We start from the raw sequence: 18498 nt of genomic DNA on the forward strand, positions 1-18498 counted from the left end.
CACCACGCTAGTTCTTTACGGTCTACTTACTTTGTCTTGTTGCGTTTGGTCCCGTTTGGTTTGTGATGACTTAAGTTTAGTGAGTCACTTTTAGTCCCTAAAAACAAATATAGGGACTAAAGTGGAGTAACTAAACTTTAGTTCTTTAATCACCAAGAGGGTGACTTAAAGGACTAAAGTAAGATTTTTACCGTACTTGTCCTCCCCTAGCTGGCGGGCGGTGTGTGCATCATGTGGGCATCATGTGTAATTGGGAAAAAAATTGGGTGCAGCCGGCTGCAAAACAGAATGTTTGCAGCCCCTCTCACAAAAAAGAGTATAGACCCCACATGCAGGTCTATCAGATAACGTTTTAATTGTGTTGTTGCACCTGCAGGTGGGGTCTATCCTCATTTTTGTGAGGGGCTGCAAACATTCTGTTTTGCAGCCGGCTGCACCCAATTTTTTTTTCCTCTAATTAGCTCACTGCTGGGCTAGCCTCCTTTTAGTGTATTGTATTTGTTTATAATATTGAGCTGTTTGAATGACTAAATACTTTTTTTAACATAGTTGAAGCAAGAAAAGGTTGAACCTTGACTCTGTGAACTTGTGATCTTCATGAACTTGTTATATTGTGAACTTATTATATTTGAATTCTGGACTTGCCTCTTTGTTGTATTGTGAACTTGTTATATTGATATGTTCATCGATCGTACTTTAGATTCCAACCGGTACCGATGTATTTTCCGCGCCGAACTTCCGTTTTCGATGTTTCCGAAATACATCGTTTCTGTTTCCGGAGTTACCGCTTCTGATTTCGTTTCCGATAAAAAAAATATGAAAACGAAAACGGTTTTAACGTTTACCGATCGTAACGATGGCGAGCTTAGTACACATGAAAGAAATTGCCCTAATTTTATACTCCCATTCATTTCAACTTAAAAATTTGTTTTATCTTTTTAATACATTCATCCAATAATTATTGTTTATCTTTTTAGCCAACTTTTTTTTTCTATCCATATTTATTAAAATAATAATGAATGAATATAGACATACGTTCATATGTTACTTAATCGGGCCTTGACTGACTGAGCTCTAAATATTCAATCAATTCAATTTATCTACGTCTCTCAAAATAAAATGCCAACCGGAGTCGGCAGGCCACCAGACATTGCGGCTCACGAGTCACGAAACAGGAAGCCCAGCGATACATCGGGTGAAACACATCGCATGGGCGCCAAAACGGGAAGAGTGCACACGCAAATTTCTACCGACAACACGGGAGAAACTCCCGTCAAAATATGGTGACAGCAACGAATTTCTGCCCAAACGCGTTAGGAAAGGTCGTTCGGCCGGCATCATTACTTTACAAATACGGTAGGGTAACCCATACCGTATCTTCAGAGATACACTGATCCTATCATTAGAACTGGTTTCGACTTGACGCCCCATCTCGCATCTCTTGATGCGAGGCGCCACCGTACCGGATCGGTGGCCCTCGCTTCGACTTCCATTTCCCAGGCGCGCGCGATCAGCACACGGTCCGCCCGAAGCAAATCGAAGCGATGTAGAGGTTCTTGGCCCATTTCTCCTACGGAGTTTTTGCAAGGTCAGCTTGGAACGGTGACAGGAGATGCAAATGGCAGCGAGATCTGAAGCATTGGCAAGGTAGATGTTTCATATGACACATGGTTTGCAGCTGCAAGGGATATACCTTGACGTGTGAGCTGGGGAAGGCGGAGGTCCGCAGCGTTTCCTGTGTCTCGTCCATCGGCTTCCGTTTCGGCATGCTCAGGATGAAAGCGGCTTGGTCGTTGGTGGCTGCCGTGGAAGTTATCCTGTAGCCGCTCTCCCAGCGCCGGTGGATGCCCTCGCTGGGGTACAGGAAATCCAACTCTACAACCTGACAGTAGTTGGGAAAGAGGGGTAAATGGCTTGTTAAATAAATGTTCAGGCATCAGTTGACACAATTCAGAGGAGTGTGAGCCCACAGCACAGATACTGCTGCGCGGTCAAAGCAATCATCCTAACCTGAGTAGAGAACCCTGAATTCCTTGACATGACTACGCCCCAGCGATTCCCAGCGGTGGCCATGGATGTCACATGGAACCCTTCTTTCCACTTCTTATTGATCCACTTGTAAGGGAACGACTCGCTAACCTTGTATGATTGTTGGGTGTAAGGAGTTCCTGCAGCAGTGGAAATATATTACCCCAAATTACTACCATCGCAGGCCCTGATAGTTAATGAGCGACGCAACAGGGCTTAAAATAGAGATTGCATTATGACATACAAGAGAAACAATAGGATTTTGCACTGCTAACGGGAAAGTAGTGAGGAAATGGAAGATCAATATGCAAGCCTGAGCAATGACAAGAAAAGGTCAAATCAAGACCTTTGGACATGACAACCAATGAGCTCCCGTTGGATGATCCAGCAATTGCTGTTATGTAGTAGCTTTTCTCCCACTGCTCCATTATCCAGTCCTGTGTATAATCAGAAACAGAGTTACGCTTCCTGGCTAAATCAATTAATTATTAGGTATGGTCGTCAGGCTTCACTCGGATAGTATAATACTGTACCTTGTGGAGGAAAACTGGTGAGAGCTCATAAACCTGAGAACAGAAACCAGTTCCTGCGTCCATGATGAGTGCCCAAAGGTTTGCCGAGGAAGCCACGCTGCTAATGTAAAGCCCATCATCGTTGCCCTTTTCTATATGTTGGCTTAGCCTCGAGTCAGCCACATTGTAATGGTACCTAAGAAACAAGCAACAGATGTTGATAACAAAGCTTAGCAACAATAGTTCATCACATCTCAATGATCATGTTTACAAAGCTTTGTATTGCTAGAGAAATGCAGCGCGTATAACATAACTATCATGCATTGTAGCATCTGACATAATTAAATGATTGTAATTACCTCTGCTTCATGGGCCGCCTAGCATTATAAACTGAAATCCATTGAGCCGCTGGGCTCCCTAATCTAACCTTCTTTTTAGGTTGTTCATCTTCTTCTAGATCTGCAACCAATCTTCCACGTTTCTGTCCAACCTATAGTACAGAAACAAATAAATATAAGCACAGAGAAATCTAACTATATATGAAGAGAGGGAATAGTTAGTACAGACCTTGAGAGCCCCATCAATTCTGATTTGTCTCGAAGCAGGCGCTTCAATCAAACCATCAAAAAGAGAGATAAGCTTGGCATAATTTGGCTCTTCGTCAAATTTCATATTTGTGACAATCTCAAGAAACTGTTTGAATGGAGCTGGACAATAACAACAAAGCATCTCCGGAGAAGTAGCCATTTTCTTCTTGCAAACAAGGAAACTCTTGGTATCTCCCTACAAACATTGTTGCAGGCTGACAGGCGTTCCAGAAGAATACCATAATGTTGAGTCAACATGTGTATTGAAACCTACCTGGTAGCCTTGCCAAGGTAATCTTCCTCTTATCAGGAAAATAAGGGTGTATGCCAGTGACTCTAAATCATCCCTCCTACTACCAGTGCGCCCCAAATGAGCATGGACACTCGCATATCTAATTGTTCCCCTGCAAAAAGAAACAAGAGGATAGGTTAAGGAAGACCATTTATTAATGGAAACTGCAGCTAATGAGAATATAACCAACCTAAAGATATCAGGCCGTTGATCATAATCAACATGATGACCATTATTCTCTCTCCACTTGGATGCTGTACAATTTTGGGTGCCACATATCAACAACAACAAAGAAGGGGGAAGATAATTGGGAAAAATAACACTAAGAAAATCTATGAAGTTTCAAAGAAACAAAGGTGGCATGGAATAGTAAACACTTGGATAAAAAAAATTGACAAATGCATACCTAAACCAAGATCTATAAGGTAAAGCTTCTTATCTTCAGGCGATCCAGGCTGACCAAGCAGAAAATTCTCTGGTTTCACATCACCATGCACAAACCTGGCAAACAGATGATCTTAGTGTAAATCAACAGTAATACATACATCTAAGAACGTTAGGTTCAAGATAGCTAATTTTAGCTCACCCTTTAGAATGGAGCTTCTCAAGAATTGATATGCTCTCTACAGCAATGCAAGCAGCCATATTTGGAGTCATCCTGTTTGAGATTGTTGACTCGTTTAGTCTAGAAGCTGATACATGAGTGACAAAAGATACCATTAAAAAGAATGGAAGATACTTACGCCTGCCCCATCGAATTCCACACATCCCAAAGGCTGGGACCAAGCATATCCATTACCTGAAAAAAAGTTAAGTGAATAAACATTGTTGAGCTGCAATGAAATAGAGTAATAATCGAACTCACAAGTATATAGTATTCGCCCTGACGACCCTTGTAGTGGACCGATGGTATGCCATAGCAACCATTGAGAGTGCTAGCAAACAATGCCAATAGTCAGAAAGAAATAGTGCCCACGACAAAGGAAAGACAACAGGATGAGCAACATACTTATAAACTTGCCACTCATATGGGGGGCCATAATTGCATCCTTTACTGTTACGATGCTCGAATTTCAATGCAACCTACAAAAAATTACAATTGATTGGATTTATGTAAGGGAAAAATGAATCAAATTCATAAAAGGTTAAGTGACAAACCTCATATGCATCAGGACCAGTGCGAGCAGCACCACCAGAAACCCTTCGACCAACATACACCTGACCAAAACCACCTTTACCTAACTTCCTGTCAGTTATGTACTCTGGAGAATTACCTACTTGAACCTGCAGAAATGAAATAAGATTAGATGACCCCCAAACCTCTTGGGAATAAGAAATTATGCCCAAATTCAACATAAAACCACTGCATAGCGAAAGGGTCTCTAGCTGAGTTGGTTAGATGGCTTAAGTAGCACTTCTCAGGTATTGGGTTCGACTCCCATGGGAACGAATCTTCAGGCTATGGTTAAAAAATCTTCTGGCTCGCATCAAAGCACATGTCTAAGGTTCGGCCCCAGTCGTGGCCGTTCGTTCTCACATGGGCTACAATGCCGCTTTGTATGGGTGGGGCATGGTTCTCTCGACATGCATGAGGTCTTCTACTTCATGGGGTGAGTATATATTATATATATATATATATATATATATATATATATATTGTATAGCTGCCTTTTCTGATTTTATGCAACAAGGCAAGGCAATAGTTTTTCGTTGTCATTTGGAATTGAATGTACTACTGCACAACAGAAATTTTACCGACTTTTAGGCTATGAACAACAATACTACAACTATGCATAACTAGTTATTCCTTTTTTACAACAACACCCTGGGCTTATAGTCTGAATGCAAATGAGACTAGAAATGGGAAGCATGTTGCCATGGTTAGTAGGCATGTGATTGGCCCCTTTTGGTGTTAAATGGACTCATCTTTTGGAACATGAAGGGTGTTCTATGCAAGGCAATCCACTATGGATAGGACCCAACTAGAGTTGAAGGTAACTAATTGCTGAACCCTTTCGCTGAGCGACAACAAGTATGTCTTTACAGGATTTGGAATGCTTCCCTTAACTAACAGCATGATAATAAATGACATGTAATCCCAAGGACTACATTGACTGAAGAGTGCCTGTGCAAAGCATTGTGGGGAGACGACATGATTTTAATCCCTTTTTGTGTTTCAAATAGCAGGCAACAACTTGATGAAAGCTAGTAAAAACCAGTGTGTTTATGCAATTAGGTGAGCTGCAAACAGATAAAATAAACTAGGAAGTAAAGGCAAATGGCAGTTCATGGGGACTGTGGAGAAAAAAATGCAAAAGCGCAAGTAATACCCTTTCTGGGACAGGTGTAGCTGTCGATTCATCTTCAGCCCCAACAATCTTCTCCCCACTTTCACCATTCATTTTCGGAACACCAACTTCGGCTACCTGCTTCAAAGGAAGGTTCTTGGGCGCAGCAGCAGCAACTTCCAGTCCCTTGAAAGCTTTAAGTGGGGTTTCACAAGCAGGATCAGCTTCTAAGACGACAATATCAACCCCCTTTCTTCTAGGCTTTGGTGCGGGAGGCACTCCTCTCCCAGCAGCACCCTTTCTGCCCCTAGCAGCACGTGTAGGAGCACGCTTCCGTGCGCTCGGCAGAGCAGGTGACACCGGTTTCGCAAGCGGCTCTCCTGGCTGCAGATCGTCAAGCTTCTTAGACCTTAAGCGTGCTTGACGAGTATTGCTTCGCAGCTCTGGCATCCTCTCCCCATAAAATTCGGGTCAGCGTCCCAGCCTTCCGAGCTCCTTCCAATCTCCACATGCAGACACAGTTACAATCATTAATCAGTATAAAGAACAACGTCAAATACTGCAAAGAATACACATCAAAACCACTCCAGCAACCTCTCCATCTAGGTATCTACCATCATCCCCAAAAGAACAATCGAACTAAGACTGGGCAGTGGGCACGGCCAAGGGCGCCGACCAATAGAGTAAAAGGTAGAGAGAATCAACAGAGGTGGATCCTCATCGCCATCAAGTGACGGCCAACTTCCCTACCACCACACCCTTTGCCGAGGAATCGAATGCGCCAATCAGCACTGAAAAGGGAAAGGGAGGGGAGCATCCCATCCCCATCACCGGATGCACCACGCCGATTCCCAACCTAAGGCCTTGTTCGTTTCTACCGGATTGGTGGGTCGGAATGATTCCTGGCCGGATTGTTTCTCTAATTTATACAAACTTTGATTAGCTGGAACGATTCCGGGTGTAATCCGACGGAAACGAACAAGGCCTAAGGGAAAAAAATCTCGGCTTTGCCCACCAGATTACCGCCGGTCGGAAAATAGATCGAAACAAACCCGCAACTGACCCCAAATCCCGACACCAAACCCAGCGAAAACAGCAACCCTCACCCAAATCCACCGCCTGCGCGCCCCCCGCGACCGAGCCTTGACGAACCCAGCCCGCAAACGGCGGATGCATCGGGGCACGCGCGCCTCATCGGATCGATGTTCCCCACGAATGGCCGGCCGATCGCGCGGAAAACGTGCCCCAGAGCACCACCCGGCGACCGAAAAAAAATCTTAAGAAAAAGATGCGGCAGGACGACGATGTAGACATCGTCTGCGCAGGGAGGGGGTGCGGGAGCTTACATCGGCGACCGGCGGCGGGGATGGGTGCGGAGGAGGTGGCTGGATTCGTCGCCTCGAGCGCCGCGCACGCGCGCGAGGGGGCCGGGTTTGAGGCGGCGGAGGAGGGGAGGACGAGGGAGGAGGCCGAGGCAGGGAGGCAGGCACGAATTGTTGTGGAGCTGCTCGTCCCCGACTCGTGCTCGCGTTGGTTTTGGATTTGGAGACGCGGTGCGCCACCCTCGTGCCGTGGGTCGTGGCGCTCGTGTCGTGCATGGAGTGGAGTGAGAGGGCGACGGGGCCGTGAGACTGCTGTGTGGGCCCGTGTTGTCAGCGGGTTGCCTCTCCAAGCTATTGCCGGATAAGACTCTCCTGTGGGCGTGCCCTCCAAATTTAAATGGTAATTTTTTTTAAAATTATGCATACATATAAAAATTCGAACCATTGGCTACAAAATTCACATTCACACTCAACAGAACTCACAACGAGACCAGATTCTGGATTCATTCGTACATAGAAATTCGTACACAGCCGCGTCCTCAGTTGGAAGGAGAAAGGCCCGTTAAAGGCCCAACTACAACCAATCAGGTGGAAATATATAATGCGAAGTGCGAAGTAACCCTAAAACAGCCACCAATCCGACTCTCGTCCCTCCCCGACTCACCCCACTGCCCAGCCGCACGCGCCGCCGTGTGTTCGCGCTCTCTCCCACTGTGTCTGTGACGACTGGGTAGGCTACAGCCGCCGCCCGTCGCCAGGTGCCGATCCCTTCGCCGACGAAGAGCATCCACCAGGTATTCCCATCCCACCCCCTCCTCTCCCCTGTCCGCCGTACGAAACCGAGTTCCCAAACTCTCGCATCATGCTATTTGGTTGTTTGTGATGCCTACTAAACCCCTAACGTTTTGCAGAGAGAAATCGACTTCACTAGATCCGCACCTGGGCTGGATGGTTTGACGCCATGTATGATGTTTCGATCGTTTCAGGCTCCGGCCAAGGGCGTGATGGCGGCTGTAGGGAGCTTGCAGCCGGGGGTGGAGACTCTACATGTGCAGGATTACAAGGACGCGCCTCCAGCCAAGGCTGTGGCGGCCGCGGTAGAGAGCTTGCAGCCGGCGATGGAGAGCCTACATGTGCAGGAATTCAAGGACGCGGCTCCGGCTAAGGGCGTTTCCGCCGCTGCTGTAGGGAGCTTGCAGCCGGGGATGGAGAACCTGCAGGTGCAGGATTACAAGGACGCTAGCATGTATTATGGTGCTTACCCGGCTTATCCCTATGGAGGTAATGATATGTTCGGCTCGGTTCTGAGTGTTCGATGCTTGAATTTGCACCCGCTGTTCATTAATATTCCCTGTTTTTATACAATCAGCACCCTATGGTGGCTGGGGGGAGTACTCCACATACTTGAGCCATGATGGAGCACAGACACCAACTGCTGTGAGTGGTTCTTTGTTTGATAATAATGATCTCACAGACTGACAGACACATGTGTTTGCTGTGTATTTTTCCTTGTTTGGTTGATAATAATTCTTTATTCATGTATTGTTCAGGGCGCGTATGCTGACATGTACTATGGCCATGCTGCATATGGTCATATTTATGGGTCTCAGAATTACCAGTATCCATCGACCTACAGCAAGCAACAGAATTCCACTGCCAAGCTGTCGTCCAATGGTAAAAGTGAGAAATTGGCTCCAGCTCCGGAAGGGGATGTCTCCACTATTGTTGTTGATGAGGTGAAAGTCCTGAAAAATCCAAACCCGACCCTGAAGGCAGACAGGAATGCACCAGGTTCCAATGGTTCATATGGCCGATCTAGTGTGCGTTCTGGTAACTATCAGAACCAGACTAGTTGGTCACACTATCCATATTATAGTAGTGAGATGTTCTCTGACAAGCAGCAAAAGTTTACCAGCAATCACAATTCGACTGCTCCCAATGATAAAACCAAGGGGCAGTCGAGGAACCAAAACACGAGACAGTATCCTCATCTCATGGTAAGTTCTTATGTTCTTAATGTTCACTAAATTGTTCTAGTTCAGTCTATCCAGGATATAGAGTTCATGTCGAACCATATGCTGGCTTTTAGTTTGGTTCAAATGTTTCTTGGCATATTTCTTGTTAGATCTTACTCATTAGCTTCACTGTTGTTTAGTAAAGGACCTGTTTATTTTTTGGGGTGGCAAATTCTCTCTCGTCATCCCAAATTATGTGCATTGAGTGTGTAGTTATCACTGTGGGTGTGGGGCATGCATTGCATGGAGTCACATTTAGGTTCTGCTGTTGTTGTTCCCCACCCCAAGCAACCGCGGGGATTTTTCTGTATTGGACTTTATGCTTTTCTAACAGATTTTTTTCTTCAAGGGTCTGCAAACACCAACTTCCCCATCAGTTTACTCAGCTAATGGAATATATCGGTATGATGGCAGCTATGGACCTAGCCTTTGGTATGGATCACACATGTATAGTTCTGGGTTATATGGTGGATGGAATTCACTGTATGATGGGAAGTACAGAACCAGAGGAAGATGTAATAATGGCTATTATGCTTATGGTAATGGAAGCCTTGATGGCTTTAATGAGCTGAAAAGAGGGCCAAGAAGTGGGATGTACACAAACCAGCTGGGGCTTGGAGCTACTACTGAAGTACCAGCAAAAGAGCAGGACCTTCTGTCTGCTAATGGTTCACATCCTGCCATGAAGGACCAGTATAATCGGGCTGACTTTGCGGAAACATACTCAGACGCAAAATTCTTCATTATCAAATCATACAGTGAAGACGATGTTCACAAGAGCGTAAAGTACAATGTGTGGGCTAGCACTCCAAATGGTAATAAGAAACTTGATGCTGCCTATCAAGAGGCTAAAGAAAAATCAAGCGAAACTCCTGTTTTCCTTCTTTTCTCTGTAAGTTTTATGTTTGTTAATTATGATTATTATTGATTCTCATTAATTTGAAATCATTCGCCATGCTTATGCTGGTAATATATTCTTTTTTAAGGTGAATGCAAGTGGCCAGTTTGTTGGGCTTGCTGAGATGGTGGGTCGTGTTGATTTTAACAAAACAGTAGATCATTGGCAACAGGACAAGTGGACTGGTTGTTTCCCTGTCAAGTGGCACATTGTGAAGGATGTTCCAAACAGTTTGCTGAAGCACATCATTCTCGAGAACAATGAAAACAAGCCAGTGACAAACAGCAGAGATACACATGAGGTGACAAATTGTTCTGTTTTTATACCCCAATCTGTGGCTTATCACATAGTGCAGCACAGTGCCATTACACCATCATAGAAACGCTGTAGGGCAACCACTACTTATTGGACTGTTACATGTTGATGCTTCCTACATATTGGACTGTTAGCACTACACTGCAATGAAATGATTGATGCTTCTTATTTACATGCTTAATTATTTGATTGAATGAGTCATTGATATCTATGTATGTTTTCTGCTGGTCACAGGTGAAGCTTGAGCAAGGCCTTCAAGTGCTTAAGGTTTTCAAGGATCATGTGTGCAAGACATCTATACTGGATGACTTTGGCTTTTACGATAATCGTGAGAAGATGATGCAATATAGGAAAGCAAAGCAGCAGCAGTCACTGAAAAAGGTATGAAGTGGATTGTCTTGCTTTGATTATAGTTTTTTCCTTGAAATTGCACTCTGAGAGTCAGTTATTATATATTTTTATTGTAACTGCACAAGCCCATGTGTTATTGACAAACTATTCAAATGCATGTGTTACTATGAGTATGTGAGCATACAAGTTGTCTTCTTGTAATATAAAATCAGTAACTTGTCAATACATGTTTACTGATAAGTTCATTTTTAAAATGGATTGATCATTTGTAACTCAACTATAATTGTTCTAGCTTACACTGGTGAATGCTACTTCAGGTCATCGATGTGAAGGTGCCTAACGCCACTGACGCAGATACAAGTCTCGTAGGAACTGGATCAACGGAACTCACCAATGTTGAGGCTGATGTCTTGAACAAAGAGCTTTCATTAGACAAAGCAGTAGAGAAAAACGAGGAGAAAGGAAATGATGTCGCCCCACAGGACCTGAAATCATCAGCTGAGAAGTCGGCAAGCCCAAATGGCTGTTAATTTTTTTTTTTTTGGTTAGCTCGGCCATTGACAGTGGTATGGGGCGGGAACCTGAGGCTGGGGGTTGTTTGAGGAAATCCTGAGATCCCATTGAGCTTGTTTCTTGCCCTTGTTTTCTATAGTTCATAGAGGATTAGTTAGTTGCTTGTGTGTTTGGGTGATAGGTGAGGTCAGTGTCCTGGCATGGCAGGTATTTAGGAATAGAAGGACGATTAACTGGGGTTTACAATGGTGGTTCATGGGTTTGAGGTTGTGTTTCCATCTATTTGCCTTTCCCCTCTCTATATTCCAGTTCCTACCTCTCTAGATTCTGGACAAACGTAGTGCTTATTTAATGCTGGCTGGTTTAAGAACCTGAAATGGACAAAGGAATCCAATCAAGTGTTTACAAACTTCCTTCCCTGATTACATTATGTGAAAACCGTCTACTCTCAAACTTGTACAGCTGTCTGCTATCTGTTGTGATCCGAACCACTATGTTGAGAAGGGCCTGTTGTATTTGCATTGCGTGACCGGCTTGTAAATTCCCATGTTAATGTTCACCTAGAACAAATGCATCACTCACTATGCTTACAACAATTTATTTTGGAAGAAGCGTCCTTGGTATTTTCACAAACTGTCAGTATGACTGGATCTGGCTAATCCCAGCGTAGTATTTAATGTTAAAAAAATAAGAGAATTGTTCTGGGAAAAGAGAAAAGGAACACAGCCTTACAGATGCAAGTGGAACTGAAGCTAAAACTTGAGCAGTAATAATATGCGCACTAATTACTGGCAGGTGAATTCATCTGCCTGACCCTTCTCTTCACTGACTGCAGCAGCTGTCACAGCTGATGAATTCGGATGCCTTTTGTTCATAAAAGGCCCGTCCGCCCGTTACTGGCCCAACTAGTGCGAAGTAACCCTAACAAAACAGGCACCGATCCGGCTCTCCTCCGTGACTCCGTCCCACTGCCCAGCCGCTGTGCGTTCGCGCTCTCTCCCACACTGTCTGCGACGACTGCGTGGGTGGGTGGGTGGGCTACCGCCGCCGCCCGTCGCCAGGTGCCGATCTCTTCACACCCTTGACCCTCCTCTCGCGTCTGCCGTGCGAGAACGTACCGCCACGACGAACGATGGGGAGGCCGAGCAGGGGGCGGCAGCGCATCGAGATCCGTCGCATCGAAGAAGGCGGCCGGCTGCAGGTCACCTTCTCGAAGCGCAAGTCCGGCCTGCAAAAGAAGGCCGCCGAGCTCTCCCTCCTCTGCGGCTCGCCGGTCGCCGTCGTCATCTTCTCCCCCGGCAGGAAGGTGTTCGCGCTGGGCACCCCCTCGGTCGACCACGTCCTCCGCCGCCACGCTCCTCCGGTCCTCGGCGAAGGAGAGGAGGACGGGCTCCTTCCGGCGCTCCAGGACGGAAACGTCGTGATGAGCAGCAGCGCTATCGCCGACCGCGCGGAGGTGGAGAACATCGTGCGGCGTACGGAGGAGACCAAGGCGCGTTCGGTGGCGGAGAAGGCGCGGATGGACGCCGTCGGGAAGGCCGTGAGGCAGGCCGCGGCAAAGGCCGGAAGGAGGTTCTGGTGGGAGGCGGACTCCGGCGAGCTCGGGGACGCTGAGCTGCCAGGATTCGCCAAGGCGCTCCGTCGGCTCAGGGTCAACCTGCAGCGCCATTTGGACTCGCTGTCGGCGTCTGCTAATAAGCAACTGCAGTAGGAGCGGCTGTGCAAAACTGGCTCATTTCATTTGGTGTTGCTTAGGCACTTAGGGTATATTACTAATGTTTACAACGTTAATATCATGCTAAAAGCTAGGTCTTCACGCGTAGAGGCATGCCCACGGTTATAGGTGTACATTTGGGCCGGGCCTGGTGGGCCGGTCCGAAGCACGGAAAAAAAAGCACGGCCCAGGCACGGCACGGCCCGAAATAATTTAGTGCCGGGCCGGCACGGCCCGTTATATCGGGCCGGGTTTGGGCCGAGGTCACGGCCCATGGGCGGGCACGAGCACGGCCCGTTTAACGCAGGCACGAAATGACCCATATAGAGGCACGAAAAGGCCCATATATTTATTAAAACCACACTTCGTTCCACACTTTCATATACTTGATAAATAACACAAAGCTAGAGATAATGCTAGTTAGATGTTTTTTTGTAGCTTTGAATTAGAGTGTGTGATGTAATTTTACTTTTGTTATGAACATTAGACAATAAACTGAACTTACGAACTTTGTATAGAGCTGATTATACTCTTTTTCCTTCTAACAACATGATTTATAAACGAGGTAGTCATTGCATAGCTGTGGTAACTTTAATACAAATACTAAGTTTGATTTTGTTCAAATTTATTTGTCTTATCTTTTATTTGTTTTATTATTTTTTTGAATTTAGGGCTTTAGTGTGAATTTTGGGCCAAAAACTAAATTTCGGGCCTAAAATTGAATTTCGGGCTGTAATGTGAATTTCGGGCTTTTATAATTTCGGGCCGCCCGAAATGAGCCCGGCACGTTTAAGTAATTACGGGCCGGGCCGTGGGCCGAGGGCTAGGCCCATGGGCCGGCCCGGCACGACCCGAAATTCGAACGGGCCGGGCCGGCCCGAAATTCAAACAATACGGGCCTTTTCGGTCTTGGACCGGGCCGGGCCGGGCGGCCCCAATGGACACTAAAAGCGCTACTCCAGCTCACTCCGCAAGAAGTTTTGTTAGCACTTTAAAGCTCGTGTTGTGTAAGGAAATCGGCCTGTAATCTTCAACTGAAGAGGGTGAGTTGGTTTTGGGGATTATGATCACATAAGATCCATTGATGCTTTACATGTAAATTAAACCCTCATAAAACTTTTCACATAGTTCATAGTAATCTGGTGCAATCACAGGCCAGCAATCATATGCAAGTTAAGACTATTTCAGATCTTAAATGATGCACCTTTGTCGAAGGAAAACAAAAGGTGCAGGTTTTAGGTTATAGTTACGGACGGACTATAGCAAAACAGTCTATGCTCCCCATTTCTTCATGTATAAATCAACGTACGCTGATAAGCCACATCCAACATGTTTTCTTGCGTACAGAGAAGTACAACATCTAGGCATGATCCGCATGACGCAAACGTGATTAGGCGAGAGATTAATCAATTAGAAGATAACGTGACGATTTTTCCAAGTTCGGAGCACGTGGCAAATAGTTAAGCAGTGTACCAATCAATTAAGGTCTTTTTCAACGCGAAAAATCGTTCACCGATTCCCGTGAAATCTCTGTTTTTATCTGCGTCCGGAGCCTGTGACATGAATTTCACACCGCTGCTTCACTGCTGACATGAATTTCACACAATGCTTTACTGCTTTTCTGGTAGGTTTGAGGTAAAAAAAATGCGAGACGACAACGACGAAAGCGAGCAGGCATGGCCGCGAGCTTATCTCTCCACGTCACTGCCGGCTGCGGGTCCAAGAAGAAGAAGAGGTACAAGCAGGCGGGGAAGAGCAGAGCAGTGACCAGTGAGCTGCTTGTCCAAGAATCGCTCCCACTCCCGGCTGTCGGGAGAGCGCAGCCCAGCTAGCCGCCTCCGCTTCTTGGAGGTCGATGGCCGCGAAGGGGTTGAGGGAGGTGGGGAGGAGGAGGGCGGCGGAGGTCGGGCGGCGCTGCTTGTCTGGCGGGAGCGCTGGGCCGCCGGCGCCGGCGGCGAAGCGGAAGGAGGGAGGGAAGGCGGTGAACCTGTTCACGGCCGTCAACCAGGCGCTCCACATCGCCCTCGACACCGACCCCCGGTGAGCGAGCATGCCGATCCGATCCCCTCCTCTGTCCGTCCAGTTCCAGCTTTCCGATTCGCTCTCGAATCGAAACCCCTCGGTTTCGGAACCCCCACTCCACCTAGTAAAAATCCACCTGCGCGATTTTTTTTTCACTCTCTCACGGGGTTCGGTTAATAACTGAAGCCGACTCCCATCTCCGTTTCGACAGCGCCTACGTCTTCGGAGAGGACGTCGGGTTCGGCGGCGTCTTCCGCTGCACGACAGGCCTCGCCGATCGGTTCGGCAAGAGCAGAGTGTTCAACACGCCGTTGTGTGAGCAGGTGCGGTTTCGGAACGGGGATTGCATTGCATAGCATATCTATCTAGCCTTCGTTTCCCTGAACCCTCACACCGGTTTTGCTCGACAGGGTATTGCTGGATTTGCCATCGGCCTAGCAGCGATGGTGAGTTTGAGTTACATGAGATGTTTCACTCTTGCACGTAATGATTTCATGGAAACAAGGAAACAATTTGAGGAATACTCCTGAATTGATTTTTCTTTTTTGTAAATTTAAAGCACAACCTGTAACACGGAAGAAAGCGCGGCTGCTTATTTTCTAACAGGAGATCATTCATTCATTCCTTCGATCGTTCGTTCTAGTTTGCTATGGCACTCTAGTCAGACCTGAACCGACTTTATTGTTGCTTTAACATACAACGCCCCCAAATGATTAGTTTGCTTCTAAGTTCTAGCATATATGTATCAGTATACAAACAAATAGAAATGAAACCATCCAAAACGAACTTAAATTCTTTTGCCTCGTTCACGCAGGGCAATCGAGCTATCGCAGAAATCCAGTTTGCGGACTACATATTTCCAGCCTTTGATCAGGCATGTCTCTGATTTCATCCGTAAATATTTCACGCTCTTTCTTACGGTAGTTTTTTTTTCACCTTCTCCTGGTTACCTGTACATTCTAAATACTTGCTCTGCTGGACATTCTAAATATATTAGTTGTGCCTCAGGAAGTGCCTTGTTTCTCTGTTCCGATTGCTTGTTGAGCTTTTTTCTCATAGCCAAATACTTCTTATGCATAATTTTTTGCAAGGCTTTCATTGCTTCAACGTGTTTATTTGTAGCCTATTTATTTTCAATATATATCCTTTCCATATCCAGTGCATGCATTTGTTCGATCTATGTTTTCTCCTGATCTAATTCATACAACTTTTTTCTTGTTGCAGATTGTCAATGAAGCAGCTAAGTTCAGATATCGGAGTGGAAATGAATTTAACTGTGGAGGTATCTCTTTCTCTCTCTGTCTTGTGCTGTTACCTTTTGAGGAATCAGACAAACTATTATAAGTCTCATGCTGGGCTTTCAATTTTAACGTCCATCTTTTGTAGGCTTAACGATTCGAACTCCCTATGGTGCTGTTGGGCATGGTGGTCATTACCATTCACAGTCACCAGAGGCTTTCTTCTGTCACGTTCCTGGACTCAAGGTTGATTTTGGTGGCCTCTCATTAACTATTATCTTTTTTCAGCAAAATGCCAAACCAATATGTTCCTGAATGCATACCTCCTGTATAAGTGGATGTTCTTCTGAACATGTTTTCAACTGCGGCAGCAAGGCTTGGTTGATGCAGTTCAGTGAATATCACTATTTGGAAAAAAACAGATAAGAATATATGTCTCAACATTCCTGCTTCCTAAGAAAGTGAAGTCTTTCAGGTTGTCATACCACGGAGTCCACGCGAGGCTAAGGGGTTGCTGTTGGCCAGCATCCGAGATCCAAACCCAGTTGTATTTTTTGAGCCAAAGGTGGAGAACTTCAAACATTCTGAGCTCTTGAAAAGCTCCACAAGAACCGCGGATCTACTTTGCTGAGACTAAATCACTGGACCTGCCTTTCCCCTCTTTCTGCAGTGGCTGTATCGCTTGGCTGTTGAAGAAGTTCCCGAGGAGGATTACATGCTGCCATTATCCGAGGCAGAAGTGAGTATACTTGTGCCATACTATTGCATTCGTCATCGTTAAATCAGATTACTTATGCAGCTTATGTACTTTAGGTGATTAGGGAAGGAAGTGATATAACACTTGTTGGATGGGGAGCTCAGCTTGCGGTGCTGAAAGAAGCCTGTGAAGATGCTGCAAAGGTCAGTTATTTTCCATAACTCAGACAAAATTTCATCGACATCCTCAAGCCGATATATATGGAAGAACCTAATCTTCCTTATTATAGTTTGTGGTCAAGTCCAACAAAACCAAATATTCTGTTTTGTTTTGTCTTGAGTCAACAATGGCAAACAAAGGATATTACTACTTCATACCATACCATAGATTTACTGTTACTGTGAGTATAGCACCGTATGAAACATGTAGTCGAATGCACGTTGCTCGTCTATGAATACAGTTTTATTTGGGAAGCACTTATTCAGATCAATAAAGAAGCTCAAACTGAAACTATGACTAGCTAGAACTAGCCATCCTGACATATCGATGTTGGCTGTCCATATCACTCAATGACATGATTGTCGAAAACGCAATACATCTAGTGACAATCAATAGCAAGCGATACATGTACTGCCCTCGGAGCTTCTTGATTGTTTCCATAAACTTTTATATCCATCTCCCCATGATGTTCCTCGGTGTTCCCTAACTATAGCTGACGCTAGCTACTGTATGCCAGGATGGGGTGTCTTGCGAACTCATCGATCTGAAAACACTCGTACCATGGGACAAGGAAACGGTAGAGGCCTCGGTGAAGAAGACCGGGAAGCTCCTCGTATGCAGCTTAATTCTCACCTATGCTCACACATCTATTGACATCAGCTTAATTCTCACCTATGCTCTGCACGTCTGTACCGTTCCTCATACAAGTTCTGTAACAGGTTAGCCACGAGGCTCCAGTCACCGGGGGCTTCGGCGCGGAGATCGCCGCGTCCATTGCCGAGCGCTGCTTCCAGAGGGTAAGTAAACTTCAAACCTTCCCAGCTTTCTTACAGAACGGACGGGTTATTTTTTCTATCGGACGTGTAGTGTAGAATCAACCGTGCGTTGTGTCGCCTCGTGTTTATCTTCCTCTGATGATCACAGTTTGATTGTGTTCCAGTTAGAAGCACCCGTGGCGAGAGTCTGCGGTCTCGACACCCCTTTCCCTCTCGTGTACGAGCCATTTTACATGCCCACCAAGAACAAGGTACGATGCTGACTGGCCAGTTATACCGCGCTCTTGCCATGCGAGCTGCATCTCACGCGAGTCTGTTGCAGGTCCTGGACGCGATAAAAGCCACTGTAGATTTCTGAAACATGTTGCTTGATCGATACAGAGTACTCTAGTAGTCTAGTTAGATGTGCACGGTTTGTGCTGGTCTGGGTCTGTAGCCTGAGGATGAGCGATCCACAAACCGGCTTATTTGTATTCAACAATACAGCGATAAATAAAGCCGCAAGGTGCAAAATTGTAGGATGTCATGATGTATCGAAGTGTTCCCAGCGAAATTCGTTGTATGTAATTGTCGCACTGATCAGTGGTATGTTCTGTCTGAGCTTGAAGTCTTGATGCCACTACACGCACACGAGGACACGACATAGGCCGCGCCATGGCTGTGTGTTAGGAGTGGCTGCCATGTGGGGCTATTGCCAGGGAGCAAGTGGGT

General features: G+C 45.9%; 4 protein-coding genes across 7 annotated transcripts; 3 read left to right on the forward strand and 1 right to left on the reverse strand.

Moving 5' to 3' along the window:
- Nucleotides 1-1035: 1035 nt before the first annotated feature.
- Nucleotides 1036-7259, reverse strand: LOC100285738 (uncharacterized). Of its 3 annotated transcripts, none has more exons than NM_001158629.2 (17): nucleotides 7054-7259; nucleotides 5750-6202; nucleotides 4578-4703; nucleotides 4429-4502; nucleotides 4285-4354; nucleotides 4163-4218; nucleotides 4006-4077; nucleotides 3826-3920; nucleotides 3610-3673; nucleotides 3402-3531; nucleotides 3108-3323; nucleotides 2900-3030; nucleotides 2562-2736; nucleotides 2375-2465; nucleotides 2011-2168; nucleotides 1694-1882; nucleotides 1036-1570 (listed from the first exon to the last, which is right to left on the reverse strand). In NM_001158629.2, the coding sequence occupies exons 2-17, from the start codon at nucleotides 6155-6157 to the stop codon at nucleotides 1511-1513; spliced, it is 2115 nt and encodes a 704-aa protein (NP_001152101.1). In that variant the 5' UTR covers nucleotides 6158-6202; nucleotides 7054-7259; the 3' UTR covers nucleotides 1036-1510. The 3 variants fall into 3 exon arrangements, with proteins under 3 accessions (NP_001152101.1, NP_001400666.1, XP_035820737.1); NM_001413737.1 differs by having other exon boundaries at nucleotides 5750-6210; XM_035964844.1 differs by lacking the exon at nucleotides 7054-7259 and adding an exon at nucleotides 6302-6325 and having other exon boundaries at nucleotides 1076-1570; nucleotides 5750-6210.
- A 387-nt stretch (nucleotides 7260-7646) lies between these two features.
- On the forward strand, nucleotides 7647-11642 carry LOC100285206 (uncharacterized). Of its 2 annotated transcripts, none has more exons than XM_008669902.3 (8): nucleotides 7647-7823; nucleotides 7941-8310; nucleotides 8399-8466; nucleotides 8580-9026; nucleotides 9394-9936; nucleotides 10031-10243; nucleotides 10492-10638; nucleotides 10926-11642. In XM_008669902.3, exons 2-8 carry the CDS (start codon nucleotides 7995-7997, stop codon nucleotides 11136-11138), a joined length of 1947 nt encoding a protein of 648 aa, XP_008668124.1. In that variant the 5' UTR covers nucleotides 7647-7823; nucleotides 7941-7994; the 3' UTR covers nucleotides 11139-11642. The 2 variants fall into 2 exon arrangements, with proteins under 2 accessions (XP_008668124.1, NP_001151572.1); NM_001158100.1 differs by having other exon boundaries at nucleotides 7662-7823; nucleotides 8016-8310; nucleotides 10926-11530.
- An 89-nt stretch (nucleotides 11643-11731) lies between these two features.
- On the forward strand, nucleotides 11732-12940 carry LOC100194048 (uncharacterized). The gene has a single exon (NM_001309892.1). It carries the CDS (start codon nucleotides 12254-12256, stop codon nucleotides 12830-12832), a length of 579 nt encoding a protein of 192 aa, NP_001296821.1. The 5' UTR covers nucleotides 11732-12253; the 3' UTR covers nucleotides 12833-12940.
- Nucleotides 12941-14418: 1478 nt separating this feature from the next.
- Nucleotides 14419-18365, forward strand: LOC100273293 (uncharacterized). The gene is made up of 13 exons (NM_001147734.2): nucleotides 14419-14875; nucleotides 15069-15180; nucleotides 15268-15303; nucleotides 15672-15731; nucleotides 16082-16139; nucleotides 16244-16341; nucleotides 16571-16660; nucleotides 16766-16834; nucleotides 16909-16995; nucleotides 17529-17624; nucleotides 17731-17808; nucleotides 17952-18038; nucleotides 18110-18365. The coding sequence occupies exons 1-13, from the start codon at nucleotides 14691-14693 to the stop codon at nucleotides 18143-18145; spliced, it is 1092 nt and encodes a 363-aa protein (NP_001141206.1). The 5' UTR covers nucleotides 14419-14690; the 3' UTR covers nucleotides 18146-18365.
- Nucleotides 18366-18498: the final 133 nt, after the last annotated feature.

This window comes from Zea mays, chromosome 2 (genome assembly GCF_902167145.1).
Source record: "Zea mays cultivar B73 chromosome 2, Zm-B73-REFERENCE-NAM-5.0, whole genome shotgun sequence".
NCBI lineage: Eukaryota > Viridiplantae > Streptophyta > Magnoliopsida > Poales > Poaceae > Zea > Zea mays.

Excerpts from the sequence above, each read along its gene's own strand:
- LOC100194048 (NM_001309892.1), top strand. The coding sequence starts at position 12,254 with ATGGGGAGGCCGAGCAGGGGGCGGCAGCGCATCGAGATCCGTCGCATC.
- LOC100285206 (XM_008669902.3), top strand. The coding sequence starts at position 7,995 with ATGATGTTTCGATCGTTTCAGGCTCCGGCCAAGGGCGTGATGGCGGCT. Across the intron at positions 9,027-9,393 it reads GACAGTATCCTCATCTCATG|GGTCTGCAAACACCAACTTC; the intron begins GTAAGTTCTTAT and ends TTTTTCTTCAAG. Across the intron at positions 10,244-10,491 it reads ACAGCAGAGATACACATGAG|GTGAAGCTTGAGCAAGGCCT; the intron begins GTGACAAATTGT and ends TGCTGGTCACAG.
- LOC100285738 (NM_001158629.2), bottom strand. The coding sequence starts at position 6,157 with ATGCCAGAGCTGCGAAGCAATACTCGTCAAGCACGCTTAAGGTCTAAG. Across the intron at positions 3,031-3,107 it reads GAATTGATGGGGCTCTCAAG|GTTGGACAGAAACGTGGAAG; the intron begins GTCTGTACTAAC and ends TCTGTACTATAG. Across the intron at positions 1,883-2,010 it reads ATTCAGGGTTCTCTACTCAG|GTTGTAGAGTTGGATTTCCT; the intron begins GTTAGGATGATT and ends AACTACTGTCAG.
- LOC100273293 (NM_001147734.2), top strand. The coding sequence starts at position 14,691 with ATGGCCGCGAAGGGGTTGAGGGAGGTGGGGAGGAGGAGGGCGGCGGAG. Across the intron at positions 15,181-15,267 it reads ACACGCCGTTGTGTGAGCAG|GGTATTGCTGGATTTGCCAT; the intron begins GTGCGGTTTCGG and ends TTTGCTCGACAG. Across the intron at positions 16,342-16,570 it reads GTCACGTTCCTGGACTCAAG|GTTGTCATACCACGGAGTCC; the intron begins GTTGATTTTGGT and ends GAAGTCTTTCAG.